This window comes from Ceratotherium simum, chromosome 7 (genome assembly GCF_057802395.1).
Source record: "Ceratotherium simum simum isolate JZ-2026a chromosome 7, ASM5780239v1, whole genome shotgun sequence".
NCBI lineage: Eukaryota > Metazoa > Chordata > Mammalia > Perissodactyla > Rhinocerotidae > Ceratotherium > Ceratotherium simum.
The window spans coordinates 24796824-24820520 of NC_141906.1; the positions used below are offsets into that span (position 1 = coordinate 24796824).

Genomic DNA, 23697 nt, shown 5'->3' on the forward strand with positions numbered 1-23697 from the left:
TTCGGACTTCTAACCACCAGAATTGTAAGATAACAAATTTGTGTTGTTTTAAGCCTACAAGTTTGTGATAATTTGTTACAGTAGCAATAGGAAACTAATACAGTTTATAATAGCACTCACTTTGTTTCAGTTCTGGTTTAGTTAAGTTGATTCTAAGCTGAGCTCAGCTGAATAGCTCTGTACATGAGGCAGGTTACCTGAACTTGGTTCCAGGATTTGAATTGAATTCACGTCTGCTCGAAGTGTTCTCACCCTAGAACCCAGGCTAAGGAGGCAGAGGCCTCCTGGGGCATGCTCTTCTCAGACTAGATCCCTGGCAAACAAAGAGCCAAGCTCAACTGCACAAACACATTTAGGCCCTCTGCTTGTGTCACATCTGCCAATCTCCCAATGTTCAAAGCAAGCCATGGTCAAGTTCCACATCAATGGGGTAGGAAAGTATGTTCCACCTAGAGACACCAGGGAGTCATAATTGCTGGATAATAACCCACACTATCATGTATGTTTTTTTTTTTATTTTTTGTTTATTGCAGTAACATTGGTTTATAACATTGTATAAATTTCAGGTGTACATCATTATACTCCTATTTCTGCATAGATTATATCTTGTTCACCACCCAAATACTAATTACAACCCATCACCACACACATGTGCGAATTATCCCTTTTGATATGCACAGAATTTCCCTGTGAAAGAATTGAAGACTGGTTCTACCTTAATTTGTTCAGAACTTTACCAAGAAATGTTGTCACTGATGGCAATGTAGCGTGTTGTATTTGAGTCCCCTACACCACTCACTTCTATCAGTCTGCATTTACAACTGCCCTACGTGCAGAGATTAACTTATAACTTCACTATATTTCTGTTTCTTATCATGCCTGAATATTGCATATTGAAAGACATATTATTACTACTTATTACACATACATGTTATACATACATGTATATTGTACATGTACTTATCACATATATGTATGTATCACATACCTATATTATACATACAGTTATTACATCTACTGCAAATTATTTATTTATTCTCTGTAGTACAATTAGGATATTATATAGACTTTGTCTATTAAATAGATTAAGTAGATTATGCATGTAATTTTATAATTATAAATTACTTAAAGATAATGTTGGGTTTGAGAAGGATAGAGCCACTGCCCTAGAGTGAAGCACACATTAACAGAAAAAAGCAAAATTTTCTCAGCATCATCCAGATTTCCACAGAGGATTAAAACTATGCTCCTCACCATCTCAAAATGAATAACAATATTACTTAGTATCTTTATCAATGAGGAAGAGAGTTTAATTATAAAATCTAGAATTCTCTAAGGAATCTCTGGCTCTATAGGGTAAAAGCATCACCAAAAAGTTGTTCCTATTTTGACAAAAGTTGGAAGAAATGCAACTACGCAAATGTGAAAAGACTTAGATATTTTAAATGTAGAATCTTGAGAGCTTGCATCAGCATCTTTGATCAGCTTCAACTAACCATAAATGTATCAGATAAAACTTGTAAATATTCCCTACTTGCAGTGCCCAGAACCCAACTAGCTATGCAATAACCCAGTGCTTCTCGAAGTGGAGTTCTCAGAACAGCAGAGTCAACACATGGGCACTTGTTAGACATGCAAATTATTGGGTCCCACCCCAGATACACTGAATCAGAAATACTGGAGATGGAGCTCAGCAATCTGTATTTTAAAAAGCCCTCCTAAAGTTTGAGAACAACCACTGTATTCTTTTCAACGGTGGTTATATGGGGAAATTCATTATCAAGGCATTTGAATGCAGGATGATTGTCTTTGTGTCTTCCAAAATTGTCCATTTAGAGAATTCTATTCTCATTTGATAAGAAATTGTTATTTGTTGAATCAGTCCTTTGTGCTCCTCTTATAACGGCATAGAGGTACCAGAGTTTCCTCACAAACAGCATTAATTGTTTTGCACAAGGACTATAAACTATTATCTATTGAAGCATGACCTTATTCAAAAGTCCCTATTAAATGGTTAAAACTACATCTATAAGCATCCACCAAATTGAGGCAAGTCACATGACACCATCTTTATATGGAAACTGGGAATGGTCCAAGTTCCTCTGAGAACTACTTTTCAGGTCAGGTGGCTCTTTGAATAAGCAGCCCAATGAGATCCCCTAATGAACTACTTTTTTCACCCTCTTTCTTTCCTTGATCTCTGGAGAGTCATGACTGTGCCTAGAGCTCTTGGATGATGAAATCACAGAGTTCAAAATTTCCCTTGTATAGTGTGAGAGCCTTGGTCCACTGTAACAAGAAAGCTTATATGTTGTGTCCCAGGAAAAAGCACAGAAGGAGAGCCAGAGTGGGCAGGGAGACCCTTCCCAGGGACTAAGATCAGCTCAATAACAAAGAAAAATAGTGTTCCATGAAACACGAGATAGGTAGCTTCAAGTTGTGACTTCTGAATGACAAGACTCTGGTTATCAGAAGAAAAGAGGCTGGTAGAAATAATATAGTAGAACATTTCCAGGGAAGTGCTGATTTACATCATTAAAAGCACTCCTACCTCCCTTTCTTTCAATCAGATTGTTCCCCTAAGTGCCTTCTATCTGTAGTCCCACTAAGCCTATTTAACTGGCAATTATTTGATAGCTAACCAGCAAACTGTTCCAGATACATGAAAGTACTGCCTCACTTCTGAAAGTTGAGCAAGTTTACAGAGGATGTAGGGGATGAGGAAGTGAAAAAATCAAGAATCAGAGGGTTTTAAAATAATGCAGAAACACTGTCAGATATGGCGCAGTGTAGTTGATTTACAAATCCTGATTAATAGTGAGTACTTAAATACTAGTGAAATGAGAGGAATTGCTTAAAGAAAGGAAACTTAGCTTAAGTGCTATGCAATAGAGCACAGATTTGGGCAGAGCTGTGATGTGGGCAAGAGCAAAGAAGTGAGGATAAGATTGAGTTAAATAGGGATAATTCTTGAGTTGGTCAAGAAAAGAAGAAAGAGATGTGGAAAGCATTTTAAGCAAAAAGAGCTGTCAGTCATGAGTCCACTTTTGACCTTGTCTCCAGAACTCCATGCGCTTGACCGCAAGGTCATACTAAATTTCTCACTATAAATTAAATAACCTAAATTTTCTGATGTTTGGTCTTTCCATCTGTTTCCTCCATTTAAAATTCCCTCCCTTCACCTATCCATTTGACTAACTATTGTTTCAAGCTATGGAAAATTTTACTTCTTTAAAATTTTCCTTGTCTCCTGTACAAGGAAGAGTTTCTTTATCTTCCACTAAATCTCTTCTATCTCAGTTATAACATTTATTAAACTATTGTAACTATCTGTCCATATGTAAAATTATCTACTAGACAAAGAATGATGGAGGAGAATGAGGAGCAAGGGGACAAAAAGAAGAGGAGGAAGAAAAGGAGAACCTTGTCTTGCGCACCTTTTGCGTCCACGTTTTCTGACTCAGCCCTTGAGTTGGTTATTTCCAACATGGCTGTATGGGAAAATCACCCCACAAGATCTGAAAGAATATAAGTCCCTGGGCTACAATTCTGTACAATTCAATTGGTGGTGACTTGGTATCAAAAATTTTTCAACTCCTCAGACGTTTCTAATATGCAGCCAGGACTGTGAACCACTCTTGATTCTATGAAGTATAAAGATGTTGATTGGGGGTGGAGGAGAAAATGGCTATTTCAGAAGATGGTATGTGGTTTACTGTGATAAAAATAGAAGTTTAAGAAGTAATTATATTTTCACAGACCTACATAAAGATAGGGAATGGGTCATGTGAAGGTATGTGGGGAGATGGAACAGCAAGGGTAAACATCTTGAGGCAAAAACAAACTTATCCTGCTTAAAACAGAGCAAAATAGCCAAGAGTGAAGTGAGCAAGGGCAGGGAGTGGTAGAAGATGAAGTTGAGGTGGTGAGCTGAGGCTGCATAACTCCCTATATATTATGAATATCATAAGTATTCGTGATCAGAGTACATCAGAGTACCTTGTACATCATGGTAAACACATTAATTTTATTCGTTATATAATAAATATAGGAATAGGAAGCTATCGAGGATTATAACATCATGTTACTTATATTTTTAAAGATAATATGGCTGCTCTGTGGGCAACAAGTAGTATGTAGGCAAAAGAGAAGCAGAAAGACCTGTGAGGAGGTTATTTCAGTAGTGCAAGTGAAAGCAAAATGTATCTTGGCTAGAATGGTGGTGATGTAAGTGAGAATATTGGGAAGTCTCACTAGAAGAGAGAAAGTCAATTAGGCAGGAGGGAGTGTTATAAGTGCAGGAACAAGTCAGTATATGAGTGAAAGGAAATGTGATTCAGTTCAGAAGCAGATGAGTAAACTTTAATTAGAAATGAGGCAGACCATCCATTCTAATAGGAAGGGACAGTACATGGGTACCAATTCAGTAGCTGCTATTTTGATGGTGGGGAAAAGAGAAAAGTATCTTTTTGTTTATTCTGTTTTCTTACGAAAAAGAAAGATCATCTTCTGATTTTGAGGAAAAGGTGGGCATGTTGGGAGATTAATAAGAAAGATAAGGAAATGTCTAACAGGATAGCAGTGTAAATAGAAATGTATTATGATTGTCTGGCTATGCTGATAACTCACCTAAGGACTGTGGTTAAATTAAAATCAGTGATCATGTTGTGTGTTTCTTGGAAGCCATGTTCAGCTTCTCAGGTATAGATGCAAAGAGGATAGAGTTGAGTTTAACAAGGATCGCACCATTACTATATTAGTACAATTAAAGGAAAGAGGAACAAAGTAGTGGAATATAAACAAAAGAAGATGATTATAGTAATGGAACATGTTTTCTAACTTGGTGAGGTGGTAAGATGGTAATAGACAGGAAAAGATGGTAGCATTGATAGTTTAGAAAACTTTATGATGTCAAAGAATTGTTGAAGTGGAAGGTACTAGGGAAGATGAACTGGAAAAACATGAGCTAGATGTAAGAGAATGAGTAAGAGTTTAAACAAGAGATTGGTACAATTTGTAAGAGTTTTAAAATAAGATTTTAAAGATGGTGCAATTATTCTAGTGCATTATTTATGATATTGTGAGTGGCTGAAGTGGGGTGAAGGAAAAGACCTGTACAAAATGAGGTTAAGAAATACAAGACGGGGGCCAGGCCAACCCAGTGGTGCAGCGGTTAAGCGCACATGCTCTGCTTCAGCAGCCTGGGGTTCACAGGCTCAGATCCCAGGCCCGCACTGACACACCGATGCACCGCTTGTCAAGCCATGTTGTGGTGGCGTCCCATATAAAGTAGAGGAAGACAGGCATGGATGTTAGCCCAGAGCTCTTTTTGCTGAGGAAGATTGGCATAGGATGTTAGTTCAGGGCTAGTCTCCCTCAAAAAAAAAAAGAAAAGAAAAGAAAGACATGATGAAGCTTTTTATCAGATTATCTACATGATTATTATTATGGGTAATAATTATGACAGAAATAGTAATAGAGGGAAAGGCAGTAAGAAAGTTATAAAAGCATAACTTGATGGGGAAAGGTGACTGAAAGCATAGTAACTGCTGGGGAGTGGGAAAGGGTAGAATGATCTGACAGCATGTGTTTCAAAGGGCCCTGTGTTTTTCAGGAGGAAAGATCTGGAAATTACAATCAAGAGAGAGAGGATTTAATACATACTTCACTTCTAGACTCTGTAGTCTGTGAACAGTGAAACTTATAAAAACAGCTTCCATTTGAGATGGCTGTAAAAATGCAATGTGCTCAGAGCATACTCTGATTTCCATTAGAGGAAGAAACTATAGTGAATTTTCAAAGCAAAGTAAGTTTTTGACAACAGTCTGTAAATTCCAAAGAGCACAATGTAAAGATTTTGGTAGTGATGGGTAGGTAGGGAGTTGAATATAATTAGGAGATTCCATAGCTATTTGTGATAAAAGTACTGGTGATAAAGACTGACTAGGAAGGCTAAGTTTTCTTAAGATGGCTCTATTAAACAAAGATGTGAGGTATGATGGGATTTATTCTGAAGATATGTGAGGGGGAGATGGATGTTCAGATTTAATTTAAACTATTTTGTGGAACCATTCTATATACAGATTGTGGTAGCAGAAGGGACAGGCAACGTGTGTTGATGGTGAAGGGTGGGTAGGTTGGAGGATGAGTGTTGGTTTGCTTAAAGCATAGGGAGATCTGTGGGTGTCCTCTAATTCCTGTCATGGACTGTGTTTAGTTCAGGAGAACTATCAGTCTCATTAAGATCGTGCCTTCCTTAGATGCTACACAGGCTGATGTCATGGCTCTGGTATAGGAGCAGTCTTGACAGGAGAAAATATAATTTACCTTTCTTTCTTAGCAACAACTCAAGATGAAGAAATTATTTTTCAAATATTGAAGTACTTTATGTTTATTTTCTCCATGACAAATGAGAAAAAGTTGTTGCCTGAGAACATAGGTAAATTAAATATGAGATGACAGGCATTGGCTTTCTGGAAAGTAATGATCTTTGAAGTAAATTATACACAAATAATAATTATTGATATTTGAGAGCTCAACTAAGATTGAAAAAACTATAAATTGATTGTGGGCTCTATTAATAGAATTGTGAAATGTTTTGCCAATGTTACGATAATCAGTACTGATTTAGGAGTAAGGGTTTTGGTTGAAGGATAAGAGGTCAGAGATCTTGACGTTGGGAGGAAAATAAAATACAGGTTTAGTTGGGGGGGAGAGTTAGAAGAATGGGAGGATAAGAGTGTGTACAGGGAGGGTGATGGACATTGGAATGGGAAGTTCAAGGAAGTGTGAAATTAGCTCATCTGCATAAAAATTTAGTTTACCTAAAAGGATGATGGGAGGGAGGATGGAGGAGAAGAATGTGATCTATGATTCTTCTATCTCTTTAATGTATTTCCCATCTCTATATCTGTATTTCCGTTCCCATTCTACCTCTAGATCTTGTTAGCTCCAGAATAAATAGAGACTAGTTAATGCCTTATCAATTATTTTCTTCTTTGAATTAGCCCAAACCTAGTCCAGTTTTAAGAATGTGGAATAATCTAGCAACTGAAATTATGTGTAATCTTTTGTAGCAACTTTAACAAATAAATTGGTTTTATAGATGTCACATTTTAGTTGATTTAAATATGACTAACAGAGTACTCTGTATGGGTTTCTGCTCTTCAAACTTGAACTCTCGAATCACAAGAATTTTAGTTGTAATAATCAGTTAGGGTCAGATGCCTACAAGAAAAGTGAAGGAGATCATTAACTAGGAAATATATAAAGATGATATGAGTAACAATTAATAATTAGTGAGCTCAAATTCTAGGATGAGAACTGGAATGAGGCATGCCTATATTTTTTTAAAAACACAAAGAATATGCAGAAAATATTTAGTATAGGCAAATTTAATATTTATGTTCCTACTACATGCAGGCAAGTCCCAAGTGTCCTGATGTGTGGTGCAAAGCTCGTATAATGCAGAATTAATTTTAATAGCACTATAGATAACCTGAAACAAATATTTCTGGAATCATTATGTTCTAAAGGAGTAACTTAAATATTCAGGTATTTTCCCCAAATTGTGTGGTGGAAGTGCTATCCTGTGACAGTATTAATGAATTTAGTGATTCATTTTGTTCTCAGGACATATTCTCTGTTAATGTCATGTGTGTTCTCTACAGTAGGCTTCTAATATAACTACAGAACTCCTACCCATATGAGTAGATAGATGCCTCTATTTTCATCTTAAGCTCTCCTCCTTGTGTTGTGTGAGATCTACAGATCCTCTTCAGCAAATACCACTGGAGATGCTGCTTTCTTGTACCAGAACTAACTGTTCTCAGTGTCTGTGTAGGCATGAGTGCAAAGTTACTTCTTTTTTTTTTTAATTTTTTGTTTATTGCAGTAACATTGGTTTATAACATTGTAAAAATTTCAGGTGTACATCATTGTACTTCTATTTCTGCATAGATTACATCATGTTCACCACCAAAATACTAATTACAACCCATCACCACACACATGTACCGAATTATCCCTTTCACCCTCCTCCCTCCCCCCTTCCCCTAGTTACTTCTAAATGCACTTTGTATCACTATTTCCCAAGGAGAATTGTTCCCTCTAGTATGTTCTACAAAATGCTAGTGACAGTGTTAACTTTGTTTATTCAGGCACAGATTCTTGTTTCTGTGTCATTGGTCCCAGTTGTTCGCCCCCCACACATGCATACATACTCTATAATAAAGATTAACTTCCCATTAGAAATTTAAGTTTAATACAGGTTTCCCTCATTATGCAGACATACACACACCTACTTCATATAGAAATAGTTAATCATTTTCATAACTGTAATAACTCAGAGAAATGTCTAAAAATCATTTCATATCATAATGTTAAGTTTCTTAATATATGGAACCATGAGTAAGGCTATAGGCATAAATTGAATGTACATGACCTAAAAAAGTAGATGAAATGGACAACATGTGGGAGATGGAAGAAAGTAGGTGCTATACAAGCAGGCATTAGTGAAAAGAGTTCCTGATTTAACTACTTCTTAGAGTGTCTATAGATCTCTGGAAAGAGAGAGAAATTCTTCTTAATTCATGATAGGAACTGAAGAATAAATGAGTACTCTTAGGTAGCCCAGTGGCCTAATTTGAAGTAAAAGTCTCATGTCTCAAGACAATTGAATCTACACATGAGGGCCAGTTGTAGTGAAAGATGCATGTGTGATGTAAAAAACCTCAAAGGACTGTCCATCAAGTGCATAAATACTCACTTGAGAGACAGTGGGAGGCAGCCACCTAATGGTGTCCTTATTTGGACAATATATCTTTCATATTTTGCCTAAAAACAGAGGTGCCCAGTGGAGAAACAGGATCATGACCAGACAGTGGATTCCTTAAAGAAAGACAACACATAAAAGCAAAGTAACTCAAAGGAGGTTTTTCCCAACAGCTCAGCATTCCTGCAACAGGGGTTGAGGGAGCATATTTCCTCTTTATATAGAAAGCTTCGCAAAGAGAAGATCGTTGTTCTTTTCTCAGATTCTTCCATCTTTTCATCAAGGATAATAATATTTTCTCCTATTCTTAGAACTCCAAAAAAATTTTTGGAAGTGTGGAATTGCTGAACTGGGAGGGGAAAGAGTAAAGGTCTACTACAACATCCCTTATACAGAAAAGAAGTCCAAGGCTCATAAAGAAATGAATGTAAAAACAATATAAGTGCTTAGAGATAGGCCTGAATCCAGATTGCAGACTGCATGATCCCAAAGAGGTATTCTTCCTTCTTTCTCTGAGCCCCATCTCAGAAGTCATTAAAAGCTAAACTGGTAAATACAACCCACAACCCATGTCTCGTTGACAGGTGTTTAAACTTCCTTTAACAACCAACAACAGTTTCTACTATGCTGACCTTCAACCATTCCAGTTTCATGACCTTCACTTTGGTGGGCATACCTGGCTTAGAGGAACAGAATTTGTGGCTATCTCTTTCTTTCTCCTCCATGTTTTTGGCTATCCTCATTTGCAATGGTGCTATCCTCTTCCTGGTGGCCACAGAACCCACACTCCACACACCAATGTACCTGCTCCTGGCTCTGCTTATGGTGGCTGACCTCATATCCACTCTGTCTCTGTTGCCTAAGCTCCTCTGCCTCTTCTGGTTCAATGATCGGGGCATAGCTGCCAATGCCTGTTTCATCCAAATGTTCTTCATCCATGGAGCATCTGTGGTACGATCAGCTCTACTTGTTGTAATGGCCTTTGACCGCTGCATGGCTGTGTGTGAGCCATTACATTACAACAAAATTCTGAGTCATTCCTTAGTTGGACGCCTGGGACTGGTGGCTCTAGCCAAGGGTGTGATTCTTATTCTGCCCATGCCTCTTCTACTTCAAAGATTGACCTTCTGCCACGTAGTCATTCCTCACTCCTACTGTGACCACATGGCTGTGGTGAAAATGGCCTGTGACGACACCAGACCCAATCATATCTATGGGCTCTTTGTGATTCTGCTCGTGGTGGGACTTGATATCCTGCTTATTGGTCTCTCTTACGGTCTCATTCTGCAGGCTGTGGTATGCCTCAACTCTAGAGATGCCACCTGCAAAGCCCTCAACACCTGCTCAGCACACTTCTTTGTCATCCTTGTCAGTTACGTACCTGCACTCTTTTCCTCTCTCACTCACCGTATTGGTCACAATATCCCACCTCATGTCCACATTCTCCTTGCCAATCTCTACCTTCTCCTACCCTCAATGCTCAACCCCATCATCTATGGTATAAAGATGAAGGAAATATGGGGCAAGGTGGCCAAATATCTGTGCAGAGGATCTACATAGGCTCTGAGCACTCACAATAGGCCTGTGAGAAAACGAACAACGAGGACAACTGACAACATCTTTGCCCAACCATCCAAGATCTCGTTTTATTCCCAGATGAGCTGTGGAAAGAATAGACCATGGAGGAGCATTTTGTTTTTCTTTTGTTTTGTTTTTTGGCTTACACAAAGGATCAATATGTTTGTACTTTCACTGAGTTATGAACTAAAAAAGGGAGAGCCTAAGATATCTCTTTCTATGTCTGTTTAACAGGAGCACTCTGATGGTATGGGTTTCCTGATGATTCTTACATATATGTTCATATTCATCAACTACAAACAAAATTTCTCTGTCAATGATCCAAAATCAGCTTTCCTTGTCTTGGTAGAAAGTTAATATTTGCTTTAGTTTTCTATTTCTCCAATTCTCTGCATCTGATTCTAAATAGTATCTTATTGCTGAAAGGGACCTGACATACTCAATATCTTTGGATACCATCTTAACATGTAATATCTCTTCAGGCAATTGGTATTTTCATCTAGATTTTTATAAAATGCAGTGGTAAGATTGCTGGGAAGATGGTGGCATAGAAGGGCTCTGAACACACGTCCTCCCATGGATACAACAAATTTACAATTGCTCTTGGAAGAACCACCCCTGAGACAGAACCAGAGACTAGATAAAAAGAACCCTCACAATAAAGGACAGTGCTGACTGAGGTGGAAGGGCAGAAATACCTTTCTGGAGAGGAAAAGGCCACACTCCAGCTTTGGCACTTCACAGCTGGGAGCAGTCTTAAGGTACAAAGCTTTTCCTAGAGGAGCGGGGTATCTGAGTGGGAGAGCTTTGCCATCCTAAGCAGCTTTTGAACTCAGCACAATTGAGGTGAATGTCATAATATCTGGCTTGGCTGGCTATTAAAAACAATGGAGTATACCCTCAGAAAAGCTGTTGACATAAGAGAAAGAAAAGCCTGCTCTTAAAGAGCACACACACAAATTGACCCATTCCAAAAAACAACACTAAATCACCAGGAAGAAAGGTGCACAGTCCTTTTGTGAAAGAGGGTCTGTTGGTAGACTCTGGGAGTATCTCAGGGAGGCAGGAGGTGTCTGGGACCATGTCCCCAGTGACTGAGACATTGGCCACAGCCATTATTGTGACCTAGTGTAGGCATGCAGACACAGATGCTGGAAGATGCCATTGGAGTTCTTCCCCTAGAATGTTAGCACAGAGATTTGTTCCACCCACTAGAGCACCCATTTAATCCAGCTCAGCTAGGGAAGGCAGCCACCCTAGGGAATGGCCCCACCCAACAACAAGCCCTCGGGCAACTTGTGGGGCTACTAAGGGAACTGCTTGGATCCTCCAAGGCCTGGTGACTGGGTCCACCTCTATAGGGTAGGCATGTGCATGGAGTGGGTGGAGAGTGTGGGGCTGTGGTGGAGAGTGTGGGGCTCCCGCCTTGGAGAGACTGGGTCCACTTTAGGAGGTCGGGGTGCGTGCACGGGTCAGGACTGTGTTGACTGTATGTGTGGAACTGTAGGCAGTGGGGCTTGTCAGCTGCAGAAGACTTGTTCTTCTCAAAGAGTGACATAGGGGATTAGCCCCACCTTTCAAATCCTGAAACAATTGAGTGCTCCTGTGCCTGAGGCCAGCCCCACCTAGCTGCAATTCTCAGAGAGTCGATAAGGGACCTAAAGGCTAGAGGCTTATAGCAATTGTAAGCCCCTGAGCCTAACAACCTGCCATGCAGGGGGCCTACACACTTAATAAAATACAGCAATGGGAATATGCCATTAGACCTTGCAGCCAATTGTGCTGGGACACCCCACACCCGATAAAGAGACTGAAGGGCCCACAACAACGACAAGCAGCTGAGCATTATAACAGCTGGCCAGGGGCATAGCTCAGCCTCCCTGGGCACCTACGGAAAGGACAACCCCACCACAACAGAAGGACACATGTAGCCCACACAGGGGTCACTCTTGGATCATTTGCAACTGGAGAGGAGAGGGAAGCAGACTGCAAGGCCTCATAAGGCATCACTTATATAAGGTCACCTCTCCAAGAGCAGGAGATGCAGCCGACCTACTTAATACACAGACACAAGCACAGGGAAAGAGGCAAAATGAGGAGGCAAAGGAATATGTTCCAAGTAAGGGAACAAGACAAAACGCCAGAAAAGGAAATTAGCAAAACAGAAATGAGCAACCTACCTGACAGAGAGTTCAAACAAAGAGTGTTAAGGATGCTCACTGATCTTGGGAGAAGAATGGATGAACTCAGTGAGAATGCCAACAAAGAAATGGAAGATATACAAAAAGAACCAATCACAAAAGAAGAATACAATACTGGAAATGAAAAACTCACCAGAAAAACTCAAAAGCAGAGTAGGGGATATGGAAGAACGATCAGCGAGCTGGATGAAAGACTAGAAGAAATCACCCAAGCTGAACAGATAAAAGAAAAAAGAATTAAAAAGAGTGAAGACAGTCTAAGGGACCTCTGGGACAACATCAAGTGCACTAACATCCATGTTATAGGTGTCCCAGAAGGAGAAGAGCGAGACCAAGGGGCAGAGAATCTATTTGAAGAAATAATAGATGAAAACTTCGCTAACCTAAGGAAGGAAACAGACATCCAGGTACAGGAAGCACAGAGAGCACCAAACAAGATAAACCCAAAAAGGCCCACACCAAGACATCATAATTAAAATGTCCAGAATTAAAGATAAAGTGAGAATCCTAAAAACTCCAAGAGAAACAAGTTACATACAAAGGAAACCCCATACGGCTATCTGCTGACTTCTCAGCAGAAACTTTACAGGCTAGAAGAGAGTGGCATGATATATTTAAAGTGCTAAAAGAAAAAAAACCTACAGCCAAGAATACTCCACCCAGCAAGTTTGTCATTCAAAATGGAAGGAAAGATACAAAGTTTCCCAGACAAGCAAAATTTAAAGGAGATTGTCACCAAGAAATCAGTACTACAAGAAATGTTAAGGGGACTTATGTAAGGGGAAAAGAGAAGACCACAAACAGGAAAAATTATCTACTTTCATGATAAGAGAGTAATGGATACAAATTCACAAAAAAGAGGTTAGATATGATATCAAAAACATAAAATGTGGGAGGAAGGGAGTTAAAGAGTAGAGCTTTCAGACAGAGGTCAAATTAAAGAGACTAACAACTTAATACAGACTGCTATATATGTAGGTTACTATATATGAACCCCATGGTAATCACAAACCAGAAACCTATAATAAATACACAAAAAACTAAGAGAAAGGAACCCAAACATAATACTAGAGAAAGTCATCAAACCACAAGGGAAAAGAGCAAGAGAAGAAGAAAGGAACAGAGAAAAACTACTAAAACACCAAGAAAAAAAGTTAAAAAAAATGAGTAAGTACATACATATCAATAGCTACTTTAAACATTAATGGATTAAATGCTCCAATTAAAAGGCATAGGGTGGCTGACTGGATAAAAAAACAAGACCCATATATATGCTGCATAGAAGAGACACACTTCAGACCTAAAGACGATCACAAACTGAAAGTAAAGGGATGGAAAAAGATATTCCATGTTAATGGCAGTGAAAAGAAAGTTGGGGTAGCAATACTCATATCAGGCAAAATAGACTTTAGAACAAAAACTGTAAAAAGAGACAAAAAGGAGCACTACATAATGATCAAGGGAACAATCCAACAAGAGGACATAGCACTTGTAAATATCTATGCACCCAACGCAGGAGCACATAAATATATGAAGCGATTATTAACAGACATAAAAAAAGAAATAGACAGTAACACAATAATAGTAGAAGACTTTAATACTCCACTTAAACCAACAGATAGGTCATCCAAACAGAAGATCAAGAAAGAAACATTGGGCTTAAATGACACACTAGAACAGATGGACCTAGTAGATATATACAGAACATTCCATCCAAAAACTTAAGAGTACACATTCTTTTCAAATGCACATGGAAGATTCTCCAGGATAGATCACATATTAGGCCACAAAACAAGTCTCCATAAATTTAAGAAGATTGAAATAATACCAAGCATCTTTTCTGACCACAACGGTATGAAAATAGAAATCAACCATAGGAAGAAACTCATAAAAGCCGCAAACATGTGGAGATTAAACAAAATACTACTGAGCAACGATTGGGTCAATGAAGAAATCAAGGAGAAATCAAAAAACACTTGGAGACAAATGAAAATGAAAATAGGACATGCCAGAATTTATGGGATACAGCAAAAGTGGTTCTAAGAGGGAAGTTTATAGCAATATAGGCCTATGTCAACAAACAAGAAAAATCTCAAATAAACAATCTAACCATGAACCTAAAAGAACTGGAAAAAGAAGAACAAACAAAGCCCAAAATCAGTAGAAGAAGGGAAATAATAAAAATTAGAGCAGAAATAAATGAAATAGAGACTCAAAAAACAATAGAAAAAATTAATAAAACCAAGAGCTGGTTCTTTGAAAAGATAAACAAAATTGACAAACCTTTAGCTAGACTCACCAAGAAAAAAAGAGAGAAGGCTAAAATAAGTAAAATCAGAAATGAAAGAGGAGAAATTACAAAGGACAACTCAGAAATATAAAAAATCATAAGACAATACTATGAAAAGCTATATGCCAACCAACTTGACAATCTGGAAGAAATGGATAAATTCTTAGAATAATACATCCTTCCAAAACTGGATCAAGAAGAAATAGAGAATTTGAATATCCAATCAGCAGTAAGGAGATTGAAATTATAATCAAAACCCTCCCCAAAATTAAAAGTTCGGGACCAGATGGCTTCCCTGGTGAATTCTACCAAACATTCAAAGAAGACTTAATACCTATCCTTCTCAAACTCTTCAAAAAATTGTGAAGGGGGGGAAGCTCTCTAACTCAATCTATGAAGCTGACATTACCCTGATACCAAAACCAGACAATGACAACACAGAAAAAGAAAATTATAGGCCAATATCACTGATGAACATTGATGCAAAAATTCTCAACAAAATACTAGCAAATGGCATACAATAATATATTAAAAAGATTATACACCATGATCAGGTGGAATTTATTCCAGGGATGCAGGGATGGTTCAACATTTGCAAATCAATCTACATGATACAACACATTAATAAAATGATGAAAAAAATCACATGATCATCTCAATAGGTGCAGAGAAAACATTTGACAAGACACAGCATCCATTTATGATAAAAACTGAATAAAATGAGTGTAGAAGGAAAGTACCTCAACATAATAAAGTCCATATATGACAAACCCACAGCTAATATCATCCTCAATGGAGAAAAACTGAAAGCTATCCATCTAAGAACGGGAACGGAGACAAGGATGCCCACTCTCACCACTCCTATTTAACATAGTATTGGAAGTCCTAGCCACAGCAATCAGGCAAGAAAAAGAAATAAAAGGGATCCAAATTGGAAAAGAAGAAGTGAAACTGTCACTATTTGCAGATGACGTGATTTTACATATAGAAAACCAAAAAGAATCCACCAAAAATTTTTAGAAGTAATAAACGAATATGGTAAAGTTGCAGGATACAAAATCAACACATGAAAAACAGTTGCAGTTCTATACACTAACAAGAAAGTAGCAGAAAGAGAAATTGTGAATACAATCCCATTTACAATTGCAACAAAAAGAATAAAATACTTAGAAATAACCTTAACCAAAGAAGTGAAATATCTGTACACTGTAAACTATAAAACATTGCTGAAAGAAATTGAAGAAGACACAAAGAAATGGAAAGATATTCTGTGCTCTTGGATTGGAAGATTTAACATAATTAAGATGTCCATGCTTCCTAAAGCAATCTATAGATTCATTGCAATCCCTATCAAAGTTCCAACAACATTTATCACAGAAATAGAACAAAGAATCCTAAAATTTATATGGAACAGCAAAAGACCCTGAATAGCTAAAGGAATCCTGAGAAAAAAGAACAAAGTTGGAGGTATCACACTCCCTGACTTCAAAATATACTACAAAGCTATAGTAACCAAAACAACATGGTATTGGCACAAAAACAGACACACAGATCAATGGAATAAAATCGAAAGCCCAGAAATAAACCCACACATTTATGGACAGCTAATCTTCAACAAAGGAGCCAAGAACATATGATCGAGAGAGGAAAGTCTCTTCAACAAATGGTGTTGTGAAAACTGGACAGCCTCATGCAAAAAAATAACCTCATGCAAAAAAAAAAAAAAAAACCTTACCTTACACCATACACAAAAATTAACTCAAAATGGATTAAAGACTTGAATGTAAGACCTGAAACAATGAAAATTCTAGAAGAAGACATAGGCAATACGCTCTTCGACATCTGTCTTAGCAACTTATTTTCAAGCACCATGTCTGACTGGGCAAGAGAAACAATAGAAAAAATAAACATATGGGACTACATGAAACTAAAAAGCTTCTTCCCAGCAAAGGAAATGATCAACAAAACAAAAGGCAACCTAACAACGGAGAGAAGATATTCACACACCATACATCTGATAAGGGGTTAATCTCAAAAATATATAAAGAACACATGCATCTCAACAAGAAAAATACTAACAATCCAATTAACAAATGGGCAAAAAACCTGAACAGACATTTCTCCAAAGAAGATATACAGATGGCCAACAGGCACATGAAAAGATGCTCAGCATCATTAATTATCAGGGCAATGCAAATCAAAACTACAATGAGATATCACCTCATGCCCGTCAGAATGGCTATAATTAACAAGACAGGAAACAAGTGTTGGAGTGGATGTGTGGAGAAGGGAACTTTCATAAGCTGCTGGTGGGAGTGCACACTGGTGCAGCCACTATGGAAAACAGTATGGAGATTCTTCAAAAAATTAAGGATAGAATTACCATATGATCCAGCTATTCCACTGCTGGATATTTATCCAAAGAACGTGAAAACGTCAATGCTTAAAAATACATGCACCCCTCTGTTCTTTGCAGCATTATTCACAATAGCCAAGATGTGGAAGCAACCTAAGTGACCATCAAGGGAAGAATGGATAAAAAAGATATGGTATTTATACACAATGGAATACTATTCAGCCATAAGAAATGATGAAATCCAGCGATTTGTGACAACATGGATGGACATTGAGGGTATTATGCAAAGTGAAGTAAGTCAGAGGTAGAAGGTCAAATACCATATGATCTCACTCATTAAGTAGTAGATAATAACAACAAACAAACACATAGAGACAGAGATTGGATTGGTAGTTACCAGAGGGGAAGGGGAGAGAGAGGAGGGTGAAAGGGATAATTAGGCACATGTGTGTGGTGATGGATTATAATTAGTATTTGGGTGGTAAACATGAGAACATGATGTAATCCATGCAGAAAGAGAAGTATAATAATGTACATCTGAAATTTATACAATGTTATTAAACAATGTTACCACAATAAAGCAAAAAAAAAAAAGGAAACATTGGCTTTAAATGAAACATTAGACCAAATGGATTTAGTAGATATATACAGAACATTCCATCCATAAACCACAGAATACACATTCATTTAGAATGAATATGGAACATTCTCCAGGATAGATCACATATTAGGTGTCAAAAGCAGTTTTGATAAATTTAAGAAAATTGAAATAATAGCAAGCATCTTTTCTGACCACAACATATGAAACTAGGAATCAACTACAGGAAGAAAATCAAAAATCCAAAAATATGTGGAGATTAAACAAAATGCTACTGAACAACAATTGGTTCAATGAAGAAATCAAAGGAGAAACCAAAAAATACCTGGAAACAAATGAAAATGAAAATACAACATGCCAGAATTTATAGGATACAGCAAAAGTGGTACTAAGAGGGATGTTTATAGAAATACAGGCCTACCTCAACAAACAAGAAAAATCTCAAATAAACAATCTACCAGTGCACCTAAAGGAACTAGAAAAATAAAAAACAAATCCAAAATCAGTAGAAGTAAGGAAATAATAAAAATTGGAGAGGAAATAAATGAAATAAAGACTAAAAACACATTAGAAAAAAATCAGTGAAACTAAGAGCTGGTTCTTTGAAAAGATAAAAAATTGACAAACCTTTAGCTATACTCACCAAGGAAAAAAGAGAGAAGGCTCAAATAAATAAAATCAGAAATGAAAGGGGATAAATTAAAATGGACACCTCAGAAAGACAATAGATTATAAGAGAATACTATAAAAAGCTATACACCAAAAATTTTGATAACCTAAAAGAAATGGATAAATTCTTAGAATCGTACATCCTTCAAAAGTGAATCAAGAGAAAATAAAGAATTTGCATACACCAATCACCAGTAACCGTATCTAAGCAGAAATCAAAAACCTCCCAAAAACTAAGAGTTCAGGACCAGGCAGCTTCCCTGGTGAATTCTAGCAAACATTCAAAGGAGACGTCTACCTATCCTTCTCAAACTCTTCCAAAAAATTGCAGAAGAGGAGAAGCTTCCTAACTTATTCTATGAGGCCAAAATTACCCTGACACCAAAACTAGACGAGGACAACATACAAAAAGAAAATTATAGACCAATATCACTGATGAACATCAATTCAAAAATCTTCAACAAAATATCAGAAAATCAAATACAACAATACATTAAAAAGATGATACACCATGATCAAGTGGGATGTATTCCAGTCATGCAGGGATGAATCTACAAATTTAAATTTAAACACCCACAAATCTATCAACGTGATACACCACATTAACAAAATGAAGAATAAAAATCACATGATCATCTCAATAGATGCAGAGAAAGCATTTGACAAGATACAGCATCCATTTATGATAAAAACTCTGAATAAAATGGGTATAGAAGGAAAGTACTTCAGGATAATAAATGCCATATATGACAAACCCACAGCTAATATCATCCTCAATGGATAAAATCTGAAAGCTATCAGTTTAAGAACAGGAACCAGACAAGGAACCCACTTTCACCACTTTTATTTAACATGGTCCTAGCCCAAGTAATCAGGCAAGAAAAAGAAATAAAAGGGATCCACATTGGAAAGGAAGTGAAACTGGCATTTTTTGCTGATGTCATGATTTCATATATAGCAAACTCTAAAGAATTCATCAAAAAACTATTAGAAATAATAAATGAATACAGTAAAGTTGCAGGATACAAAATCAACATACAAAAATCAGTGGTGTTTCTATACACTAACAACATGGTAGCAGAAAGAGAAATTAAGAATACAATCCCATTTACAATTACAACAAAAAGAATACAATACCTAGGAGTAAATTTAACAAAAGAGGCAAAATACCTGTACACTGAAAATTATAAAACATTGTTGAAAGAAATTGAAGAAGACACAATGAAATGGCAAGATGTTCCGTGCTCTTGGATTGGAAGAATTAATATAGTTAAAATGTGCGTACTTCTTAAAGGAATCAACAGACTCAAGGCAATCCCTGTCAATGTTCTAATGACATTTTTTCCAGATATAGACAAAGAATCCTAAAATTTATAGGGAACAACAAAAGACCCCGAATAGCTAAACGAATCCTGAGAGGCAAGAACAAAGGTGGAGGTATCACACTCCCTGATTTCAAAATATGCTACAAAACTATAGTAATCTAAACAGCATGGTACTGGCACTAAAAAAGACACAAGATCAATGGAAAAGAATTGAGAGCCCAAAAATAAACCCACACATCTACGGACAACTAGTTTTTGACAAGGGAGCCAACAACATACAATGGACAAAGGAAAGTCTCTTCAACAAATCGTTTTGGGAAAATTGGACAGCCACATGCAAAAGAATGAAAGTAGAGCATTATCTTACACCATACACAAAAATTAACTCAAAATTGATTGAACACTTGAATGTAAGACCTGAAACTATGAAAATTCTAGAAGAAAACATAGGCAGTACACTCTTCAACATCAGTCCTAGCAGCATATTTTTCAATATAATGTCTGACTTGGCAAGGAAACAAAAGAAAAGATAAACAAATGGGACTACATCAAAGTGAAGCTTCCATACAGCAAGGAAACTATCAACAAAGTGAAAAGACAGCCTAACAGTTGGGTGAAGGTATTTGCAAACCGTATATTTGATAAGGGGTTAATATCCAAAATATATAAAGAACTCATATACTTCAACAACAAAAAAAACAAACAACCCAATTAAAAATGGGCAAAAAATCTGAACAGACATTTTCCCAAAGAAGATATACAGATAGGCAACAAGCACATGAAAAGATGTTCAACATTACTAATTATTAGGGAAATGCAAATCAAAACTACAATGAGTTATCACTTCATGCCTGTCATAATGGCTATAATTAACAAGACAAGAAACAACCAGTGTTGGAGAGGATATGGAGAAAAGGGAACCCTCATACACTGCCTATGAAATGTAAACTGGTGCAGCCACTATGGAAAACAGCATAGAGAGTCCTCAAAACATGAAAAATGAGACTACCATAAGATCCAGCTATTCCACTGCTGGGTATTTATCCAAAGAACATGAAAACATGAATGTGTAAAGATATATGCACCACTTTGTTCATTGCAACATTATTCATAATAGCCAAGACTTGGAAACAACCTAAGCACCCGCTAAGAATTGAAGGGATAAAGAACATGTGGTATAAATACACAAGGGATTACTACTCAGCTACAAAAAAGATGAAATCTTGCCATTTGCAACATGGATGGACTTTGAGAGTATTATGCTAAGTGAAATAAGTCAGATGGAGAAAGTCAAATACTATATTTTCTCACTCATAAATAGAAGACAAAGACAACAACAGCAAACAGACACCTAGATACAGAGATTAGATTTGTGGTTACCATAGGGGAAGGGGGGAGCGAGGAGGGTGAAAGGGGTGACTGGGCACATGTGTATGGTGATGGATGGTAATTAGTCTTTGGTTGGTGAACATGATATAATCTACACGGAGGTGGAAATATAATGACAGACACCTGCAATTTATATGTTATAAGCCAATGTTATCTCAATTAAAAAAATGAAAATAAATAAATGCCATAATAAGGCAGCATGTTCACAATATCAACCAGATGATGGTGATGATGTGGATGCTTATGACAAACATGAAGAAATTTGAAGATGACATATAAACTCAGGACCAAGGGACCATTGAGATACATGTTACAGAAGTTTTCACTGCAAGTGAAAACGTGTGTCCAGATGACTAATTCAAAAGACTGCTGTGACCAGTAACTCCACCTTAAAAAAGCATATGTTAGCAGGAAGCCACCTGTGCCTGAAGTAGTATTCCAGCGTGACTCAGATCACGCAGCAAGACCAACTTATGTGATGAAGCATTACCTTGTTGAAATGTTTTATATCATTGCGGTGAATAAAATTTCTATCTAATTATTTAAATACGTAGTTATCAATGGATCAATTGCACAATGTTATAAGGCAAATATAAGATTGGATAGTTAGGCAGAAATGACCTCATTTCTTTTTTTTTTTTTTGGCTGAGGAAGATGGGCCCTGGGCTAACATCCGTGCCCATCTTCCTCTACATTTATATGTGGGATGCCTGCCACAGCACTGCTTGATTAAGTGGTGCATGGGTCCACGCCCAGGATCCGAACCTGTGAACTCCAGGCCACTGATGCGGAGCATGGGAACTTAACCACTACACCACTGGGCCAGCCCTGAAATGACCTCATTTCTAATAAAAGTTAAACAAAATGAAACCAGGGAGTATAAAAATAATTGAAAAATAGGATAGTCATAATTTTCAGCACAATTTAAACAATTGTGATTATTGACTTTAAAGTCAGCAAAAACAATCCTAAATTTCTAAATTCTACATTCTAAATTCTCCATAAATGTCTATCACTGTGCTTGAGAATCTTAAGAGAATAATGACACTGAAGATAAGAGTAGTGCATGCACTCTTTATCCCTAACTAGGATAAATCCTGACCCCCTCTCTACTCTGGTGAGCTGACCAAGCTATAAACCTTAAGACCATCTTTAATTTCTCTGACCTAGAGCAGAGAGGGCCCTCTGTACTAAATACTCCTTTACTTGGTCCTGCTTATCCTTTAGAATAGGAAGATAACTACAAAACAGAAAAAAAAAAAATCACATTACTCAGAGAGGAAAGAATCTTTCTCCTCAGCCTGTTTTGCTGTTAATCTTTCTTAATAAAGAAATGTCCTAATTTACTTTTAACTATGAAAGTTCTTTTGTCCAGAGTGTATTGGAGGAAGGTTGGCCTTGGGTGACAGAAAAAGGGTGGAGTCCGATAATTAATCTATGGTGGCTTCTTTATGACTTTTTATTCTTCATAAGCCAGATTTCCCACTGAAGGTTAAAGCATGGAGAGAGGATTTATGCTGAACACTGACTGTCAGCCACCATCATGATCAGCACGTCAGAGTTCAGAGAGAAACTAAGAAAATAAAGTACCGAATATTACACTGTCATCAAAATATAATCTCCTTGATGGAGAAGAAGTATAGCGTTCAAACCTTGGATAAGCGGATGAGGATACTGGGTAATAAGAAACCATAAGAGAAGTTCAGGGCAATAGCTAAGGTTGGGATAGTTCTATTGTAGAAGAGGAGGTGAATGGAAGAGTCCTATATGATGTTTCTCACATTCCATTAATTCTAGTAGAAATATCTTTGTTGAGATGGCTCTGTGCCAGTTATTTTAGATATTTTTATCTACAATAGCTAATGGAATCATTTCAACTTTAACTCGTAATATAATAGTGCAGATAAAGTTACAAAAGCTCAATTTCTTTGTAACTTTCCCATAGTCACACAGGTAGAAAATGGTTAAGCATCAATTTGAATCCTAATTTATCTGACATCAAATATCTTTCCACTCTATTACACCCATGCTGCCTCTCTAAAGGCAACCCAGAATGAAGAAGTTGTGCAGCAAGACGAAGTGGAACATTTAGCAGGAATGGTTTTTATCAAAAAAACATGGCAACTATTGTATGCCTACCTCATTTCTAATACCAAAAAGTAAGTCAAGGCTTATCTATGTTGTAATATAAACAGTTACCACTATTTGGAGAACTGAAAATATCTTCCGTTTCTCATTTTCCTGTTTTTAATACCCCACCGCATCTCCATCCAATTTCTGCTCTTCTAAGACACATGCTTTGCCTGTAGGAGTTGGCATTGATGGAAGGCATTATGCAGTCTCCATTGACATATACCTTCTTAGTGGGTTTGCCCAAAGGAGCTATGTTAGTTTGGATCCTCAGAGAAGGCGACTCTAAGACATGATTTAACATGGAAGAATTTTATTAGTGGAAACACCTGTGTGGAAAAAAACTAGGGAGATGGTGAGGGTAGGCTGGGAAACCATCAGACTACAA

General features: G+C 37.2%; 1 protein-coding gene across 1 annotated transcript; it reads left to right on the plus strand.

Moving 5' to 3' along the window:
- The first annotated feature begins 9397 nt into the window (after positions 1–9397).
- Positions 9398–10333, plus strand: LOC101404498 (olfactory receptor 52P1-like). The gene has a single exon (XM_004418615.2). It carries the CDS (start codon positions 9398–9400, stop codon positions 10331–10333), a length of 936 nt encoding a protein of 311 aa, XP_004418672.2.
- Positions 10334–23697: the final 13364 nt, after the last annotated feature.

Bases quoted from the DNA above. Each gene is read 5' to 3' on its own strand.
- LOC101404498 (XM_004418615.2), top strand. From the start codon at position 9,398: ATGCTGACCTTCAACCATTCCAGTTTCATGACCTTCACTTTGGTGGGC.